The sequence below is a fragment of the Salvelinus alpinus genome, chromosome 5 (assembly GCF_045679555.1).
Source record: "Salvelinus alpinus chromosome 5, SLU_Salpinus.1, whole genome shotgun sequence".
Lineage (NCBI taxonomy): Eukaryota > Metazoa > Chordata > Actinopteri > Salmoniformes > Salmonidae > Salvelinus > Salvelinus alpinus.
This window is the reverse complement of record NC_092090.1, coordinates 54,753,144-54,773,028: the sequence shown is the minus strand read 5'-3', so window position 1 is coordinate 54,773,028 and position 19,885 is coordinate 54,753,144. Positions and strand designations below refer to the sequence as shown.

Genomic DNA, 19,885 nt, shown 5'->3' with positions numbered 1-19,885 from the left:
AAACAAACAAAATAGCACGGTTGGTTTAGAAAACAGCAGCCATTCCCTCCGGCGCCATTATCACAATATGCATGGGTGTTCGAGCTGTGTGCTAGTAGTTTAAACAGACAGCTCGGTGCATTCAACATGTCAATACTTCTTACAAAACAAGTAGTAATGAAGTCAATCTCTCTTCTACTTTGAGCCATGAGAGATTAACATGCATATTATTAATGTTAGCTCTACATGTACACATAAGGGACAACCTTGCTACACTGTTCTGGGCTAGTTGTAATTTTCCCAAGTCCCTCTGTGGCACCTGATCACACAACTGGGCAGTATTGTTGCTGGTATTGTTGTTAAGAAGGCAGAGCAGCGATTTATTATGGACAGACATCTCACCATTTTAGCTACTGCTGCATCAATATGTTCTGACCATAAGTTTACAATCTAGGGTTAAGTTTAGTCTCCTCAACGTGCTCAATTTCCCCATTATTAATTACAATATTTATTTGAGGTTTAGGGCTTAGTGAATGATTTGTCCCAAATACAATGCTTTTAGTTTTTGAAATATTTAGTAATAACTTATTCTTGCCACCCATTCTGAAACTGACTGCTGCTCTTTGTTAAGTGCTGCAGTGATTCGAGTGACTGCAAGATATTTGCGTATAAAGGCCTTTCCACCGCCATTTCTCGCATAATTAATGTTACCGACACAAAAAGATCCTACCATGTCAAACAAAATGTCTGTCAGCATTTATACAATTGTACCTGCATATTGTGTTTCCATCAGCCCGGTCATTACTTTTGTCATGAGTCAGGTAATTAATATGCATGAAATGGCTGTATGGAAACCAGGTTAATTATGTTTTTTCCAAGCAAGGTTTGTGTTGCCATTGTGAATAAAAGTATATCTTTATAATGTAGCCTACAAATAAACATGTATCCAACTCCTGTAGCTCACAAACTGAAAACGTGTACATTGTACAATCAATTATCTCAAATATCACATTAACTTGCACATATCCACTGGGCCTATTTTACAAACTGTGGCAAAATTGGTTCCTGTTTCAGTCACGTCTTTGGTCATGTCCGCGTGCGTCAAACAAAATCACCCACATGATTGGTTGACAATAGAGCCTCCCACAAGGCAAGCGATTGCTGCAGGATGAATATTACGAGCAACTGCAAAAACTTGTGCCATGTTCAAAACAACTGGGCACTCTTCCGAGATCTCAACACAACTGGGAACTCGGAAAAAACGAGCTCCGACTGGGGAAAATTGTTTTAAACGGTCATCCACCTCGGAATTCCCACTCGGGAACTCGGGCCTCTTTCTAGAGTTCCGAAATTAATTTCACTAACGTCATGATCTGACCTCGTATTTTTCACAGTTCCCAGTTGTCATGAACACACCATTACAGTCGGCTGCAGTCAAAACGGCATGACCTTTGATCACATGATTTATGTGAAGTTCATGCAGTAGGCGCAAATCAGACAATTTCCAGACCAGCCTTGCCGGAAATTCGTCACTCGTTCATCCCGTGATTGTTTTCAGCCACTGGTAGTTTGTGGGTGCTTTATATGAGCTACAGTCAATTATGAGTGCATGTCTACTTATATTAAATATATCATTATTAATATAAGCCTACACTATGATAGCCAGCAAATTAATTAGTTAACTAAAGTTAGCCTGCCTAGCTGGAACTTCTACAATTTCCAAAAGATTACCAAACAAAAACATATGTACTTTTTAACGAGACGTTTGTGCCGTCATGTGCATCAATAGCACAGTTTCTAACTTATTTGCATTCGTTCTTACTTACACGTGTATGTTGACTTCTCCAGTGATTTTGTTTTTAAATTAGGGACTTTTATTAGCGGATTATGGGGAGTTTCTGGCCCCTGAGTTATTAACATAATTGTACACTCGCAAAACCGACTAAGAACGAGGGCTTAGGTTGCAAACTTCCCTTGCTTGGCTAATCATTTGGACCGCCGCCCAAGATGGCGACGGGGATTCCCCCAAGGGCATAAGGCTAGGGTAAGTGGACGAGGGTGTGTCTTAAGTGTTTGTACTGCAGCCCTGACAAAAGTGATTTACTCGAACGCGTCCAACAACTGAGCAGTCTGACCGTCACTACTTATCACAGCTACAAAGTCATAATTATAGCTAAACCCCACCTGTTTCCACAATCTGATTATAAACCTAACATTAACCAAACTGATAAACTTGTGCCTAACCTTAAGTTAAGACAAACGTGCAATTTATTTTAATTAAATAGCCAATTCTGACTTTGTGGCTGTGGTAACTATTTACAACCGAGAGGTCTGGGTGGAGATGATGATGGCGGAGTTGGTGCAGGGACAGGCCTCCGTTTCTCAGTCCGGAATGAAAGCTGACGGCTTCGCCCACGCTTTACATCGGGCCCGACAGGTAATAGGAGTAGAGGAATTCGCAAAGGAATCAACTGAGGTTGAGCTAGGCCTTTTAAACGACGATAAATAACTTTTATTTTAACTCGCCCACCTCTGCAGCTTGTGCTATGTGTTCATGAAAAACACTAGCCAGCGACCTAGCCAGCTAGCTAACATTCTAAGCTAGTTGACAACCACAATAGCTTCGAGTTTGCAATGACTACTCGCGCGTGTTCATTTTGGCTGCAACAGGTCACGACTGGAAACGATGTTTTTATGTAGTTTACCGTGTTGTTACCACGAAGTCTTCAAGTTAATTTATGTTAAGATCACTACAGTAGCTAGCTACGTTTTCCACACGTGTCCATATGCAACTTGTTGTTCAGGCACTGAAGTTCTGGGGTTGAACTGTGTGGCCGTGCTCTCAAACCCATAACAATCAGTGACAAGTAGGCACAGATTCCAAACACACCCACACGTTTTTAAACAGATAGTTATCCATATTGTTTCCCAGTTATCCATATTGTTTCCCAGTTGTAAACATCATTGAGTCAATTGTCCCCCATACATAATGGATCCTACTTGCAACTGGCAAGCACCATATTATGCACTGTGCGGGTGTGTCTAGTTAGGAACCCGATTAAAGAGCAGGTAAGGGTAGATTGTCACTAGTATTAGGGTGTTAAATTCCTGACCCAAATTGAACCAGGTTGTATCAGTCTTGAACCAATATTGCATCGCCAAAATTCAATCTGGAAAACTATTTTGGATGCTATATTTATAGTAAATGTAGCAATTATATGACAAAGGAACAACATTCCCACCTCTTTCACTGTCAGCAATTACATGTTGTTCATATTCTTGAGGAATGTTAATAAACTCACTGGTTTGAGACAAATCAAACAAAAATAGCTATATATTGAAAATACTGTAATTGAAGAAAAATTGTTCAGAGATTAATTTAATTATAATTTCTACACTTCAATATGGTTTAAATAGTTCAGATTGGAGTATTTTTTTTAATGAAAAAAGAAGATTAGAAACATAATTATACTACGACCCATTAAAAACACTGTTTTAGAGGACAAAATGAAACTGTGGTTCTGGTGTTATACTTTGTATTCCATGTTATAGAGAAGCTTCCCAGGAACACAGAACATTTTATTTCATGAGGATAGGATTACCAAATCTGAGAGATCTTATTTTAAATTGATCGGAAAAGGACAGGTCAATGTTAATCCCTTGTCAATAAAGCACCAAATAACCTGTCTGGATTCTTAAATTCAACACTTTTTGTCCAATAACACAAGATCGGGTAGTCATAAGATCGGGTGGTCACAATTGCTGTAGAACACAGAAATGACCCCCCCCCCCAAAAAAAAAGATTAAAACGCTATATTATGCAAGAGGCACTTCAGATGGGGTGGCTACTAATTAGGCAGTACGGAATATGTCATTTCAATTTTTGCCCAATAATTTAAAGTAGGGTGGTCATATTAACAAATCTTCATGGTTGATGAAAAACAGAGTGGGTAACAATTTGAAACAATTTATGAAATTAGAATACAACTTTGTATACTGCTTTATGCAAATTAGATACATATTATGCTAATTTGTTTGTATGGAATTAAATTAAGTATTGCTGTTTTATGCGGAACTGGGAGTTTATACTGAGGAGTAAGGTGCAGCCTGCGCACGCACCTGAGATGGTAATGGAGGACATATAATTGAGATTACATAATCATGAACAAAAAGCAGGGATACTATTTACCAATTAGTAACTGTTAGGCGGTATATATCACAGTAATGTTGCATTCAGTAGGCCAACTGATTAGGCCTAGAGTGCAAAATAATACGCTCAACCCTGTGCCTGTGCCACCTACACACACAGAAACACACTTCTCAGCATCCCCACACACACTAGTGATGAACCGATATAACATTTTTGGCCGATACCGATATCTGATATTTTCCTTGCCAAAAGAACTGATACCGATAACCGATATTAAACATTTTAGTGGCCGTTTAAGCATTCTAGTACAGTTAAATAGTTAACACACACACATGGATGAAGCGGTCTAAGGCACTGCATCTCAGTGCAGCAGGTGTCACTACAGTCCCTGGTTCGAATCCAGGCTGTATCGTGTCCGGCCATGATTGGGAGTCCCATAGGGCGGTGCACAATTCGCCCAGCGTCGTCCGGGTTTGGCTGGGGTAGGCCGTCATTGTAAATAAGAATTTGTTCTTAACTGACTTGCCTAGTTAAATAAAGGTTACACACACACCACACTGACCAAAAAGTTATTTTGTTGGCATTTACTTATGTCCCCATTACCAGTAAAACATAATCAAAACCTATTTCTTTCACTTACTTGCTGTGTTGACTTGACTTTGACTTGTCAAATAAGTTTGTAGACCAATCAGGACCTGAATAGGACTGCATGTCACATAATAATTTAACACGTTCATTCATTTTTTAAAGTAGTTATTACACATTGATTACACTATCACTTGTATTTCATATGTCACAACGATTCATCGATACGTGTGCTATGATGCTGGTAAAGTTGTCTCGCACACCTACAGTGCTGGCCATAAAAATATAAAAGCTAGCTAGCTCATGGATGCAAACAATGTTCTTCCCCAAAAACATAGAAAAAATACATAATCTGTTTCAGTAGCTATAGTTAGCTATAGCTATTTATTTTCATGAACTGAAGTTCAATTTCAATATGCGAACAACAAGTGGCAACCTAGCTAATACTTACTCACAAGGATTCCTAAATCATTGCTAAGAATAATGAAAATGACTGCAGTTTCTACTGGTCATTGTTTTCAGGCTGGTTGTATTGGTGCTAGCTAGGTACCAAGCTAAAGCTAGCTACCCCAGAAGTTGTGGTCGAACAAATTATGCTTTATTACCAATTCGGTATTGCAAACACATCGTTCGTGGCTGGTGTTTGCTGACTTTTTTTGTACACCTTTGACAGTGCTACTGTATCTTTTTTGACATGCAAAGACCCAAACTGCGTTCCATAGTATGCATGTCGTGAAGCTAATAGCAGTGACGCTATTACTGTGTATCTCCGGTAGGGCAACATCTGAAAAATAGCGCACTTGGTAGTGTGTACCAGTGCTCGACCAGTCGGCGAAAGCCAATATCACCCACGACAGAAAGCGGTTGATTGTCAAGGGCAATGAATTCCATTATCTTGGCTTTAATGGATTTCGACTTTCAGTTGTCTCTGAAATTTTCTTAGTCTTTCAAATGACTGCTTGACTTGTTGACTGCTGGATCCACACAGCAGACATTGTGGGCTAGTTTAGGAATGCTGTGTTGCACGTATAGAGCAAAATTGTACGTGGCATCATTACGTCATGTACCTTCGTTATACAGGTATGCACGTCAGCTTTGACATCGGTTTTGCACATCGGGCGTTAAACTAGACATCAGCCGATACCGATGTTGGCATTTTGAGCTTTTATCGTCCGATTCCGATATGTTCACTGATATATCGTGCATCTCTAACACACAGCACATCACACATAGGCTGGGTATGTCTGTGTTAGGCTAGCACAGACACACACTTCTCACTAAGACTAAACTGTAACACAGTTTAAGGTAGGCCTACATCTGAGTTGGGTTACATTGTAATGTATTTTTTGGTGTTGATGCGTTACATTGGTGATGGGAGGATAAACTCCACCATTTCCGATAGGAGACAGTTGGTGAGCTGCTGCGAGCCAGCTGCACAGAAAGATTGTTAGGACACATTTTCAATTCACTGATATTTAGCTATGTTTTTATTGATTGTATTGGCTGTAGCCACTGTGTTATTGTAGTTTTTACTTGAAAGAATAAAATCATCAGTCACAAAAATTGCTTTTGGTACAATACAGCCGCAATGGCACGTTACAGCCTCTCGCCCGGCTCGTTGCCTCAGTGAACGGTATCAGGCTGTCCCACACAGCTAGCAAGCTAGCACAGGTCATGGAAATGGGGGTAGCGAATGGTGAATTTGGACCAATCCCTGACAACCCATCATCAAAACGTAGTTACGAAGCTCTACTTTGTAACCGGCTATGTTTTTTCAGTGTCTCTGAGATCATCTGAATGACCGAAGCGAAGGAAAAACGTTTAACCTTATATTTCAGTCCCAAGTACATTTGATAACTGTAAAACACCCTCAGGACTTTCCAATACTTGTTGGCAATACAATGTCACATCAATCTTACTCTGGTATAGTGAAGAATACCATTCGCAAAGAGCAAATATGAACACACCGATTTCACAGATTCAGAAAAAGGGCTGTCCCAAAGAATTGAACGTTTTAAGCATGACACTTGATTTAAATTTGGGCTCATATTGCGTAAATATCATAACGTACAGTATTGGGATTTTTAGACAACTCCCACATTCATGTTTTCAAATGATTTATGTATTTTGACGACAACATTATTGACATTTAGTGAAAATTGATTTGATTACTGCAGTTATTTTTGTAGAATTCTCGCATAGCGTCCATTGTTTATCGCGTCACCTAACACCTTAGTACTATATTATGATTTTTCACTAGATACCATAGCTAATATGCCTATTTGTGCTACATAAAGGTTTTGGGTAAACTTAGATATTACAATGCTCCCTCTCATGCAAAATATATGTGATTTGTTTGATTGAACCATCTATCACATTGTTTGACAGAATGCTCACTAACTAGCTCTTTGGCCCCAAAACTCATGGATAGATGTGATAACAACTCGGTCTCTGAAAGATTCAAAATCACCTCAAGTGTCGACAATACGTTTTTTGGAAGGGGAATGGTAGAACTGCATAGCTCCATTGGCTGCTCAATGCTCAGATGATACATTATTAAATCCTTTACACTTACAACGTCCCCATGTATTTTAAAGCACGTGACGGTGAATAAGATCAACAGAAAATGATTCTATACAGTGTTGCACATTTAAATTTTTTAAAACTTTGTCATTTGATTTCTCAAGGTTAGGCTATTTGGATTAGACATTTCAGTTGCCGATGAGTCAGCCTTGTTGTTGTGTTCAGCAGATAATAGCTCTAGCTCTCATGGTATAAGTGCTTTTGACCAACATATTGCAATTGCCTGACGTGGTCATATAGCCCAATCATGAACTAAATGGGCCTAACATTACTCCTTATAGTCCAAGGGCCTTACATGTTCTGTATAGAGGCGAATTGGCTCTGGCAGTCAAAACCAGCAAATACTCCACCTAAACGTAGTTGCAGACAACAGTATTTTTCAGCGACAAGACGTTTGTGGCGTCAGTCTTCCCTCTACACACAGGTCTTCTTGAGACGCCGATGGCTAATTAGTGCATGTACGCTTCTGTTTTCCATAAACAAGCACTGTAACATGGACAGTGTAGCCTTTACTTAGCTGGGCTGTTACATGACACACTGCATTTCAGACAAGCCCACTCTGATTCTCCAGTTGTTTTCTGCCTGTTGTATTATTATCTCTGGTCTGTAAATGATGAAGGAATAGCTAGACTTGGTGCCGTCCCACCCTTCGTCCCCTGGCCCATTGGGTTCTGGCCAGGGGGAGGCCTGTCTAATATGCTATTAACTCAGCCTGCTACTTACTTTAGGGCTGGGAGGGGGTTAGTTTAGCTAGCACACTCAGCTTTATACCTGCCGTAGGCTCATCCCTTAGTGGGGTGGTGTACCGCACACATAAACGAACATATGCCCATCCAGCTGTGTGTCTGATATGGAAAATATTGACAGATCAATCTCATTCCATTTTCACCCTATCTGCCCAGTCGCTTAAAACCTGCGATCAAATCAAATCAAATGTTATTTGTCACATGCTTTGTAAACAAAAGATGTAGATTAACAGTGAAATGCATGCCTACGGTCCCTTCCCAATGATGCAGAGAGAGAGAGAAAATTGAGAAATAATAGAAAAGTAATAACTCATAATAATAAATACAAAATGAGTGACAATAACTTGGCTATATACACAAGGTACCAGTACCAAGTCGATGTGCAGGGGTCTTCTGTCTGTTTTCTATAAACAAGCACTGTAACATGGACATATGGCTGTGTGGGAACCCTAACCATATAAAGGTGTGTAGTAATTTGTTTTTTGAAAATAATTTATTGCTGATATGAACGATACGTTCCTTATGTTTCCAAAACCGTACCGCAAGCAATGCGTTTTAATGTTCAGAACAAGCGTCGGAGCTCTTAACAAAACTTCCCCGGCCAGAAGATACTATTGTCACTAAAGGTAGCGTATGAATGGGCTTTAGTGGTCATAGGACTGGCAATTTTGATAAATGTAAATTTTTGGGTGAAATGTTTCTCAGATTGTAACAACAATGAATACAATGGATGGATGAACTGTTGTATAGAAAATCTGTGAAGTAATTATTATTTTCTTCACATTTCAGATGGCAGAAAAAATGAGGATTGAGCAGATTTCACACCTAAACAGTTCCCCACCTATTGTAGACCCCTCCATGTATGGCTACGGAGACCAGAAGCGATCGGTGGAAGATGGAGGTAAGCTGGTTGCTATTAGCCATTTCATTCTTCTCTTGCGGCGATTTAAAGGGATAGTTTCCTGAGGTTTTCACAATTTCATAATTTTTTTTTGACCTTGAAACGAGTCCATGAATGATTAATCACCAACCAGACATGCTTTATCTACTCATTTGCTGGATGCAGAGGTCAAGTGAAGGTCAAGAAAATCATAGAGAAAGCAGACTGTATTGCAATCATCTCTGATGGGTGGTTGAATGTTCGTGGGCAAGGAATAACTAACTACATCATCTCCACCCCTCAACCAGTATTCTACAAGAGCACAGACACAAGGGACAACAGACACACCGGTCTCTACATTGCAGATGAGCTGAAGGCAGTCATCATTGACCTTGGACCACAGAAGGTATTTGCACTGGTGACAGACAATGCTGCGAACATGAAGGCTGCTTGGTTTAGAGTGGAGGAGTCCTACCCTCACATTACACCCATTGGCTGTGCTGCTCATGCATTGAATCTGCTCCTCAAGGACATCATGGCACTTAAAACAATGGATACACTCTACAAGAGAGCCAAGGAAATGGTTAGGTATGTGAAGGGTCATCAAGTCATAGCAGCAATCTACCTCACCAAGCAAAGTGAGAGGAATAAGAGCACCACATTGAAGCTTTCCAGCAACACCCCTTGGGGTGGTGTTGTCATCATGTTTGACAGTCTCCTGGAGGGGAAGGTGTCTCTCCAAGAAATTGCCATATCACAGTCTACTGATATGGACAGCCCCATCAAGAGGATCCTCCTGAATGATGTATTTTGGGAGAGAGTGGTAAGCAGCCTGAAACTCCTGAAACCTATAGCAGTAGCCATTGCACAGATTGAGGGAGACAATGCCATCCTGTCTGATGTTCAGACTCTGCTTGCAGATGTAAGAGAAGAAATCCGTACTGCCCTGCCCACTTCACTGTTGCTCCAAGCAAAGGAAACTGCAGTTCTGAAATACGTCAAAAAGCGAGAAGACTTCTGCCTGAAGCCCATACATGCCGCAGCGTACATGTTGGACCCCAAGTATGCTGGCAAGAGCATCCTGTCTGGTCCTGAGATCAACAAGGCCTATAGTGCCATCACTACTGTGTCTCGCCACCTTGGCATGGATGAGGTCAAGGTTCTTGGCAGTCTGGCGAAGTACACTTCCAAGCAAGGGCTTTGGGATGGAGATGCAATATGGCAGTCGTGCCAACATATCCATCAGCCACCTGGTGGAAGGGACTTTGTGGATCTGAGGCTCTTTCCCCAGTTGCCTCCATCAGCGGCCAAATCCCACCAACATCAGCCGCCTCAGAGCGCAACTGGTCCTTGTTTGGGAACACACACACCAAAGCACGCAACAGGCTGATCAATACAAGGGTTGAAAAATTGGTGGCCATCTGGGCAAATTTGAGGCTTTTTGAGCCTGACAGCGAGCTATCCTCATCAAGGTTGGAAAGTGACAGTGAAGATGAGGCCTCAGAGTCTGATGTTCAAGAGGTGGACATTGAGGAGGTCCAGGGAGAAGACATGGAAGCCTGAGAAGAAAACCAAAGCTTTAGTTTCTAGACATCATTTTACAGATGTATGTTGAAAATGTTTTTGGGAGATGCGATGGTTCATTGGGGATCATTCAATATTTTATTTTGTTGTTTAGTGAAAGCATCCCATGTGGAGAGTTAACTCATTTAATTAAAGTTCAATTCCTCCTCTGAATATTCCCCAAAATGTGCAACCCTTTTTATGTACATGAAAAATAGATTTGAATATTATTCCAATGTAGCAAGGTAGCAATTTGCTACCTTTGGACCCTGGTAATCTGTCAGGATCCAAAGGTATTTATTCAATATTACAGTTTTTTTATTTTCGTCATCACAAATCCATTCATCCACAACCCAATCTAAGCTAGGTACGAAGATGATAAGGGGAACAGTTTAGAGACACTTTCATCAATTTAATCTTAATACAAAGGACATTGAGACTGAAAACATATGGGAGTTGTCGAATGGACCATAGGAAAGGGGTAGAGATTTGTATTTGAGATCCCAAACAATCAGCGTTTTGACACTACTGAGCTGAGCCAAGCTGTTCTGCGCTGGCCTCGTTACGCATGCACCATCATTGCTGTAACCAGGACAATGTGAAAAGAAAATATCAGAGCCAGCACAGTATGGTTCAGGACTGCATGACAGTGTGAAAAGGGTATAAGAGTTGGCCAGTTCTCCTGCACTGGATGCCCTATCCTGCGGCGATGGAAAAGCGTACAGTCTTAAAAAGCCAAGCTAAGGAAAGTTGGATTTGAGTGACAAATGCCATTGTTTGCTATGATGGCACTATCCCGCTGCTCCTCTAAGTCACTTCTTTTTATTTGTCCATTTTGGGGGCCTGCCAGGCTGATCGTGGGAAGATCCATACTGAGTGGGAAGATTAAATACTGTTTAAATGTGGTCCTACTGGGGCTGACTGTAGCCAATGACACCCGACTGGATTACTGTCTGTGTATTGTCTGTCGGAGAGAGAAAAAAATGTAAAATTTGAAATCCATGACTGCTGGTTTGCTACAATGGAAATCCTCCATAAATCTCTTAGGTCTAAGCCACCTTTCTTGTGAGGCACCTACTGTAAAAGTTCCCATCAGCTACGGATAGTCTTCTAATAGTGTCACACTCTATGTAAAAACAAAATGTCTGAACAATTAGAATATATTTTGCCAATTAAAAGATATGAAATATATTAGTTGCTTGTGATTACAGATTTGTTATTTATTACTTGTTTTATTCAACAAAAGCTAATTCTGGTTGGGATATGTACGTACGGTCACCGTGGGGACGACATCGTCAATGCACTGTGGGGGGGAAGGGGTTGTAATCTCGGATCATTTAGATATTTAGTTTGGAATTTTAAGACCCCTTTAGGTATAAAAAAATATACACTGCTCAAAAAAATAAAGGGAACACTTAAACAACACAATGTAACTCCAAGTCAATCGCACTTCTGTGAAATCAAACTGTCCACTTAGGAAGCAACACTGATTGACAATAAATTTCACATGCTGTTGTGCAAATGGAATAGACAAAAGGTGGAAATTATAGGCAATTAGCAAGACACCCCCAATAAAGGAATGGTTCTGCAGGTGGTGACCACAGACCACTTCTCAGTTCCTATGCTGCCTGGCTGATGTTTTGGTCACTTTTGAATGCTGGCGGTGCTTTCACTCTAGTGGTAGCATGAGACGGAGTCTACAACCCACACAAGTGGCTCAGGTAGTGCAGTTCATCCAGGATGGCACATCAATGCGAGCTGTGGCAAAAAGATTTGCTGTGTCTGTCAGAGTAGTGTCCAGAGCATGGAGGCGCTACCAGGAGACAGGCCAGTACATCAGGAGACGTGGAGGAGGCCGTAGGAGGGCAACAACCCAGCAGCAGGACCGCTACCTGCAAGGAGGAGCACTGCCAGAGCCCTGCAAAATGACCTCCAGCAGGCCACAAATGTGCATGTGTCAGCATATGGTCTCACAAGGGGTCTGAGGATCTCATCTCGGTACCTAATGGCAGTCAGGCTACCTCTGGCGAGCACATGGAGGGCTGTGCGGCCCCACAAAGAAATGCCACCCCACACCATGACTGACCCACCGTCAAACCGGTCATGCTGGAGGATGTTGCAGGCAGCAGAACGTTCTCCACGGCGTCTCCAGACTCTGTCACGTCTGTCACATGTGCTCATGTGCTCAGTGTGAACCTGCTTTCATCTGTGAAGAGCACAGGGCGCCAGTGGCGAATTTGCCAATCTTGGTGTTCTCTGGCAAATGCCAAACGTCCTGCACGGTGTTGGGCTGTTAGCACAACCCCCACCTGTGGACGTCGGGCCCTCATACCACCCTCATGGAGTCTGTTTCTGACCGTTTGAGCAGACATATGCACATTTGTGGCCTGCTGGAGTTCATTTTGCATGGCTCTGGCAGTGCTCGCAATTAAAACTAAATGCATGCTATTCAACCGATCACTGCTCGCACCTGCTCGCCCGTCCAGCATCACTACTCTGGACGGCTCTGACTTAGAATACGTGGACATCTACTAATACCTAGGTGTCTGGTTAGACTGTAAACTCTCCTTCCAGACTCACATTAAGCATCTCCAATCCAAAATTAAATCTAGAATCGGCTTTTTATATCGCAACAAAGCATCCTTCACTCATGCTGCCAAACATACCCTCGTAAAACTGACCATCCTACCGATCCTCGACTTCGGTGATGTCATCTATAAAATAGCCTCCAACACTCTACTCAACAAACTGGATGCAGTCTATCACAGTGACACCCGTTTTGTCACCAAAGCCCCATACACTACCCACCATTGCGACCTGTACGCACTCGTTGGTTGGCCCTCGCTTCATACTCGTCGCCAAACCCACTGGCTACAGGTTATCTACAAGTCTCTGCTAGGTAAAGCCCCGCCTTATCTCAGCTCACTGGTCACCATAGCAGCACCCACGCCTAGCACGCGCTCCAGCAGGTATATCTCACTTGTCTGCCCCAAAGCCAATTCCTCCTTTGGTTGTCTTTCCTTCCAGTTCTCTGCTGCCAATGACTGGAACGAACTGCAAAAATCTCTGAAGCTGGAGACTCATATCTCCCTCACTAGCTTTAAGCACCAGCTGTCAGAGCAGCGCACAGATTACTGCACCTGTACATAGCCCATCTATAATTTAGCCCGAACAACTACCACTTCCCCAACTGTATTTATTTATTTATTTTGCTCCTTTGCACCCCATTATTTCTATTTCTACTTTGCACATTCTTCCACTGCAAATCTACCATTCCAGTGTTTTACTTGCTATATTGTATTTACCTCGTCACCATGGCCTTTTTTGCCTTTACCTCCCTTATCTTACCTCATTTGCTCACATTGTATATAGACTTATTTTTCTACTGTATTATTGACTGTATGTTTTGTTTATTCCATGTGTGACTCTGTGTTGTTGTATGTGTCGAATTGCTATGCTTTATCTTGGCCAGGTCGCAGTTGCAAATGAGAACTTGTTCTCAACTAGCCTACCTGGTTAAATAAAGGTGGGGGGGGGGGGGATCCCTCAAATATTTTTCCACCGGCACAGGTTTCATACATTCACAAATAACCATTTAAATATTGACTTACTTTTTGAAAATCTTCCTCTGATTTGTCATCCACAGGGTCCCAGCTAAAACATGTAGTGTACTTTTGTTATATAAAATCCTTCTTTATATCCCAAAAAGTCAGTTTAGTTGGCGCCATCGATTTGAGTAATCCACTCGTTCAACAGGCAGAGAAAGGAATCAGAAAATCTACCCCTAAACTTTGTTTCAACAAGTAAAATTAAGTTTATATTTACACCTCAGATACCCTAAAATGTAATCAAACTATAATATTCAATTCGGAAAGAAGTATGTTCAGTAGGAAACCGATTTTAGCAGATGTCTTCATGGCGCACTCAAACATGATTTTCCAAGACTGTGTCCCTCTACTAACACTTGTATTTCTTATTTGTTTTTAACCTCTCTGGGATATGTGGGACGGTAGCGTCCCACCTGGCCAACATCCAGTGAAAATGCAGAGCGCCAAATTCAAATAAATTACTATTAAAAATTAAACTTTCATGAAATCACACATTCAATATACCAAATTAAAGATACACTTCTTGTGAATCCAGACAACGTGTCAGATTTCAAAAATGCTTTACGGCGAAAGCAAACAATGCTATTATCTGAGGATAGCACCCCAGCTAACAATCACAGACCATCATATTTCAAACCTCCCGGCGCGACACAAAACGCAGAAATAAAGATATAATTCATGCCTTACCTTTGACGAGCTTCTTCTGTTGGCACTCCAATATGTCCCCTAAACATCACAAATGGTCCTTTTTTTCGATTAATTCCGTCGATATATATCCAAAATGTCCATTTATTTGGCGCGTTTGATCCAGAAAAACACCGTTTCCAACTTGCACAACGTGACTACAAAATATCTCAAAAGTTACCTGTAAGCTTTGTCCAAACATTTCAAACTACTTTTGTAATACAACTTTAGGTATTTTTCAACGTAAATAATCGATCAAATTGAAGACGGGATGATTTGGGTTCAATACCGGAGGAAAACAATGTATAGCATGCTTTCTGGTCACGTGCCTCTAACAAACAGTACACTTCACTGGAGCCTCATTCTGAACGTGGCTACTTCTTCATTTCTCAAAGGAAAAAACTCAACCAATTTCTAAAGACTTTTGACATCCAGTGGAAGCGATAGGAACTGCAGGAAGGTCCCTTAGGAATCTGGATTCCCAATGAAACCCCATTGAAAAGACAAAAAAAAAAAAAAAAGAATCTGAATGGTTTGTTCTCTGGGCTTTTCCTGCCAAATAAGTTCTGTTTTAGTCACAGACATGATTCAAACAGTTTTAGAAACTTCAGAGTGTTTTCTATCCAATACTAATAATAATATGCATATATTAGCATCTGGGACTGAGGAGGCAGTTTACTCTGAGCACGCTTTTCATCCAAATGTGAAAATGCTGCCCCCTATCCGAGAGAAGTTAAAGTCACAGGGCTGAAACCTTGATCATAGACTGCTGACACCCTGTGGAAGCCATAGGAATTGCATCCAGGGAGCTAATTTTCAATATGACCGTTCTCTTGCAATTCGAAGAGGATGGTCTCTCTCAAAACATTTGTTTGGATTTTCTCCTACTCCTACTCCTATTGTGTTATATTATTCTACATTATTTTAACATTTCTACAAACTTCAAAGAGTTTTCTTTCCAATGGTTCCAATTATATGCATATCCTGGCTTCAGTGCCTGAGCTACAGGCAGTTTACTTTGGGCATGTCATTCAGACAGAAAGTGGAGAAAAAAGGGGCCTAGCCCTAAGAAGTTGTAACAAAGACACCCCCCCCTAACCTTACCCCATGCTGCAATACGGTCTTGACGTATGTATATTATCCGTGTCAGCCACGTCTCCGAGAAACATAGGATATTACAGTTCTTCAGTTCGCCAATAGAACAGAGGGTAGAGGCAGATTATTTATTTGCCAATGTAGTTTTGTCAGGGTGCCTGCAGGGATTAGGGCCTGATCCGGGGTGAGCAGTATGTCTTGCACCGCCGACTCGTTGAAGTAGAAACCATCCAAATCGAGGTTAGTGATTGATCGCTGTTCTGATGTCCAGAAGCTCTTTTCGGTCATAGTAATCATTATGTACAAAAAAAGCTACAATATTCAACTTTTTGAGTGACCCGTCCAAATTCGCATAGAAATGTGAGTTATAGATAATCTATATGACCAAAAGTATGTGGACACCTGCTCGTCAAACATCTCATTCCAAAATCATGGACATTGATATGGAGTTGGTCCCCCTTTTGCTGCTATAACAGCCTCCACTCATATGGGTTGGAACGTTGCTGCGGGGACTTGCTTTCATTCAGCCATGAGCATTAGTGAGGTCGGTGAATAATGTTGAGCGACTGGGCCTGGCTCGCAGTCGGCATTCCAATGCATCCCAAAGTTGTTCAATGGGGTTGAGGTCTGGGCTCTGTGCAGGCGGGTCAGGTTCTTCCACATTGATCACGACAAACCAATTCTGTATGGACCTCACTTTGTGCACTGGGGCATTGTCATTCTGAAACGGAAAAGGGCCTTTGTGGCCTGTTGCCACAAAGTTGGAAGCACAGAATCGTCTATAATATCATTGTATGCTGTAACATTAAGATTTCCCTTCACTGGAACTAAGGGGCCTAACCCGAACCATGAAAAATAGCCCCAGATCATTATTCCTCCTCCACCAAACTTTACACTTGGCACTATACATTGGGGCAGGTAGCATTCTCCTGGCATCCGCCAAACTCAGGTTCGTCCGTTGAACTGCCAGATGGTGAAGTGTGATTCATCACTCCAGAAAACGTGTTTCCACTGGTACAGAGTCCAATGACGGCGAGCTTTGCACCACTCCAGCCGACGCTTGGCATTGCGCATGGTGACTTTAGGCTTGTGTTTGTGGCTGCTCGGCAATGGAAACCCATTTAATGACACTCCTTATGAACAGTTCTTGTGCTGACGTTGCTTCCAGAGGCAGTTTGGAACTCGGTAGTGAGTGTTGCAACCGAGGATAGACTATTTTTACGCTCTCCATGCTTCAGCACTCATTGGGCCCGTTCTATGAGCTTGTGTGGTCTACCACTTTGCGGCTGAGACGTTGTTGCTCCTAGACCTTTCCAATGTACAATAACAGCTCTTACAGTTTACAAGGGCAGCTCGAGCAGGGCAGAAATTTGACGAAATGACTTGTTGGAAAGGTGGCATCCTATGAAGGTGCCACGTTGAACGTCACTGAGCTCTTCAGTAAGGCCATTCTACTGCCAATGTTTGTCTATGGAGATTGCATGGCTGTGCTGGATTGTATACACCTGTCAGCAACGAGTGTGGCTGAAATAGCGGAATCCACTAATTCGAAGGGGTGTCCACATAGTTTTGTATGTAGAGTTAATGTCTTCGTTGAAAGTAAGTCAAAGAAGCAGTTGATCTGTTCTATGTGTGCTATTTCTATGCTTTCCGTTAAGTTAAGTTTTTGTCTTTTACTTTTGGTTTTGTACACCAGGTTTGAACAGCTGAAAATACTGTGTTTATGGTTATGGAAAAGATATATCACAGCAGTTTAGACGGTACATTGATTCTCTAAGCAATGACTGCTTGTTTTGTCACAAACAGAAATTAGGCAAACTATTATAATTTTTGCAACCAGTAAATGGCGGAGCAATTTCTGCATATTGCACCTTTTATTATCAGCTCCAAAAAACACACAAAATAGTTGAATTGAAACCCGTAAAAGGGCATCCATTGCAGCGCATTTCAGGCTCTCTGGCATGGGTGCAGCCAGTAATTCTTTCTTATTATATTTTGTATTAAAATATTTTTGAAGAAAAAGAAAGTTACCTACATTAATATATTTTTCTCCCTCTGTGTCTCCCTCTGGCACTGGTTCCCTTTCCGGCTGGCTCTTCCCGCCTCCCCTCATAGTAGGTAACCAGCTGGGAGCCATGGTACATCAAAGGTAAGCCTGTAGCCAGCACCAATTTACCCGCTGTATTGACAGACAGTAAATACATATTGATTGAGCAATCTGTGGGATTACTCCCTCTCCTCCACTTCATTTTAGCTCACTATCCAACCCAAATACACAGCACTGGATCCCCAGCGGGATAGCGCTGAAGTACTTAGACCAGATAATGATTTGTGGACAGCTTCACCGTCTTCTGCTTTGCAAATATAGTGAAGTCTAAAGTATTATGTGTGTAGATAAGTGCCATAATAAAGGAAACACCAACATAGTGTCTTAATAGGGCGTTGGGCCACCTTGAGCCAGAACAGTTTCAATGCCCTTTGACATAAATTCTACAGGTGTCTGGAAATCTATTGGAGGGATGCGACACCAAGAACCAACACCAATAAATTCCATGATCTGTCCCAGGCGCCGCTACAGAATCTCCCATAAGTGGTCAATTGGGTTGAGATCTGGTCACAGAGAACCATTCAGTGACCATTCATGCTCCATTCGTGCCCTGTGGATGGGGGACCATTCAGTGACCAGTCAGCTTATGGGAGCATAGCATCTTATGGGATGTTAATTGTTTAATTCACTCAGGAACCTCACCTCTGTAGAAGCACCTGCTTTCTAAAATATACTTGGCATCCCTCATTTACTCAAGCGTTTACATTATCTGTAGTTCATATGTTCTATCACAGTGATGGAACAGCAGATAAGTGTTAGCCATAGCCCTGTAGTGTAGGTGCGCAACATAATCATTTATTGACTCATCTGCTGGCCTTTCTACACTGTATCCGTCTACTGCTACTGTCCACAAACAGATATTAAATGGTCATTTTTTTTATGTGTGCAAAACATTAAGAACAGCTTAATAATATTGAGTTGGCACCTACTACCATACCCCAAATATTTTGTTGCCCATTCACCCTCTAAATGGAAGACATTCACAATCCATGTCTCAATTATCTCAAGGCTTAAAAATCTTAATTTAACCTGTCTCCTACCCTTCATCTACACTGATTTGAAGTGGATTTAACAAGTGACATCAATAAGGGATCATAGCTTTCACCTGGTCAGTCTGTCATGGAAAGAGCATGTGTTCTTAATGTTTTGTACGCTCAGTATATATCTTGTCTCTTTTCACCCCACCCTCTTGTAATTTAGGGCTGTTTTGACAGAAGACTTTAAAGTGCCTGATAGAATGGTTGGATTCAGTAAGTACGTGGTTTGGGATGTTTTCGTCCTTGGATGCTTGATTTTGAATTATGTTGAAGGATGTATTTATTTTGTCAAACTGACACATTACCTGAACTATTTTCTCCACTCCCATCCCACTTTTTTTCTCCCCTCCTTCTCCCTCTTATTTTAGTCATAGGCAGAGGAGGTGAACAAATTACGAGAATCCAGCTGGAGTCCGGGTGCAAGATTCAAATTGCCTCTGGTAAGCAGTTCTAAATATACAAATCAAATTTTATTGGTCACATACACATATGTAGCAGATGTTAATGCTTGTGTTCCTAGCTCCAACAGTGCAGTAGTATCTAACAATTCACAACAATACACACAAATCTAAAGTAAAATAATGGAATTAAGAAATATAAAAGTATTAGGACGAGCAATGTCGGAGTGGCATTGACTAAAATACAGTCGAATAGAATACAGTATATACATATGAAATGAGTAAAGCAGTATGCCAACATTATTAAAGTGGCCAGTGATTCCGTGTCTATGTACAGTGTAGGGATGCACGATATATTGGTGAACATATCGGAATCGGCCGATGTTAGCTAAAAATGCCAACATCGGTGTTGGCCCGATGTTTGTTTAGTTTAACGGCAATGTTAAAAACCGATGTCAAAGCTACCATGC

The 19,885-nt window shown here is 41.5% G+C and overlaps 1 protein-coding gene across 4 annotated transcripts in view; it reads left to right on the top strand.

Moving 5' to 3' along the window:
- The first annotated feature begins 2,261 nt into the window (after positions 1-2,261).
- LOC139576349 (far upstream element-binding protein 3-like) overlaps positions 2,262-19,885 on the top strand; it is an 88,841-nt gene continuing 71,217 nt past the window's right edge. For 2 of the 4 annotated variants that reach the window (XM_071402359.1, XM_071402358.1), the window contains exons 1-5: positions 2,262-2,416; positions 8,833-8,944; positions 17,989-18,022; positions 19,181-19,230; positions 19,386-19,457. In XM_071402359.1, the coding sequence (XP_071258460.1) occupies positions 2,321-2,416; positions 8,833-8,944; positions 17,989-18,022; positions 19,181-19,230; positions 19,386-19,457 (364 nt within the window). In that variant the 5' untranslated portion in view covers positions 2,262-2,320. Of the gene's footprint in view, positions 2,417-8,832; positions 8,945-9,231; positions 9,330-17,988; positions 18,023-19,180; positions 19,231-19,385; positions 19,458-19,885 lie in introns of those variants that run through there. The other 2 variants (XM_071402360.1, XM_071402362.1) reach the window with 2 other exon arrangements.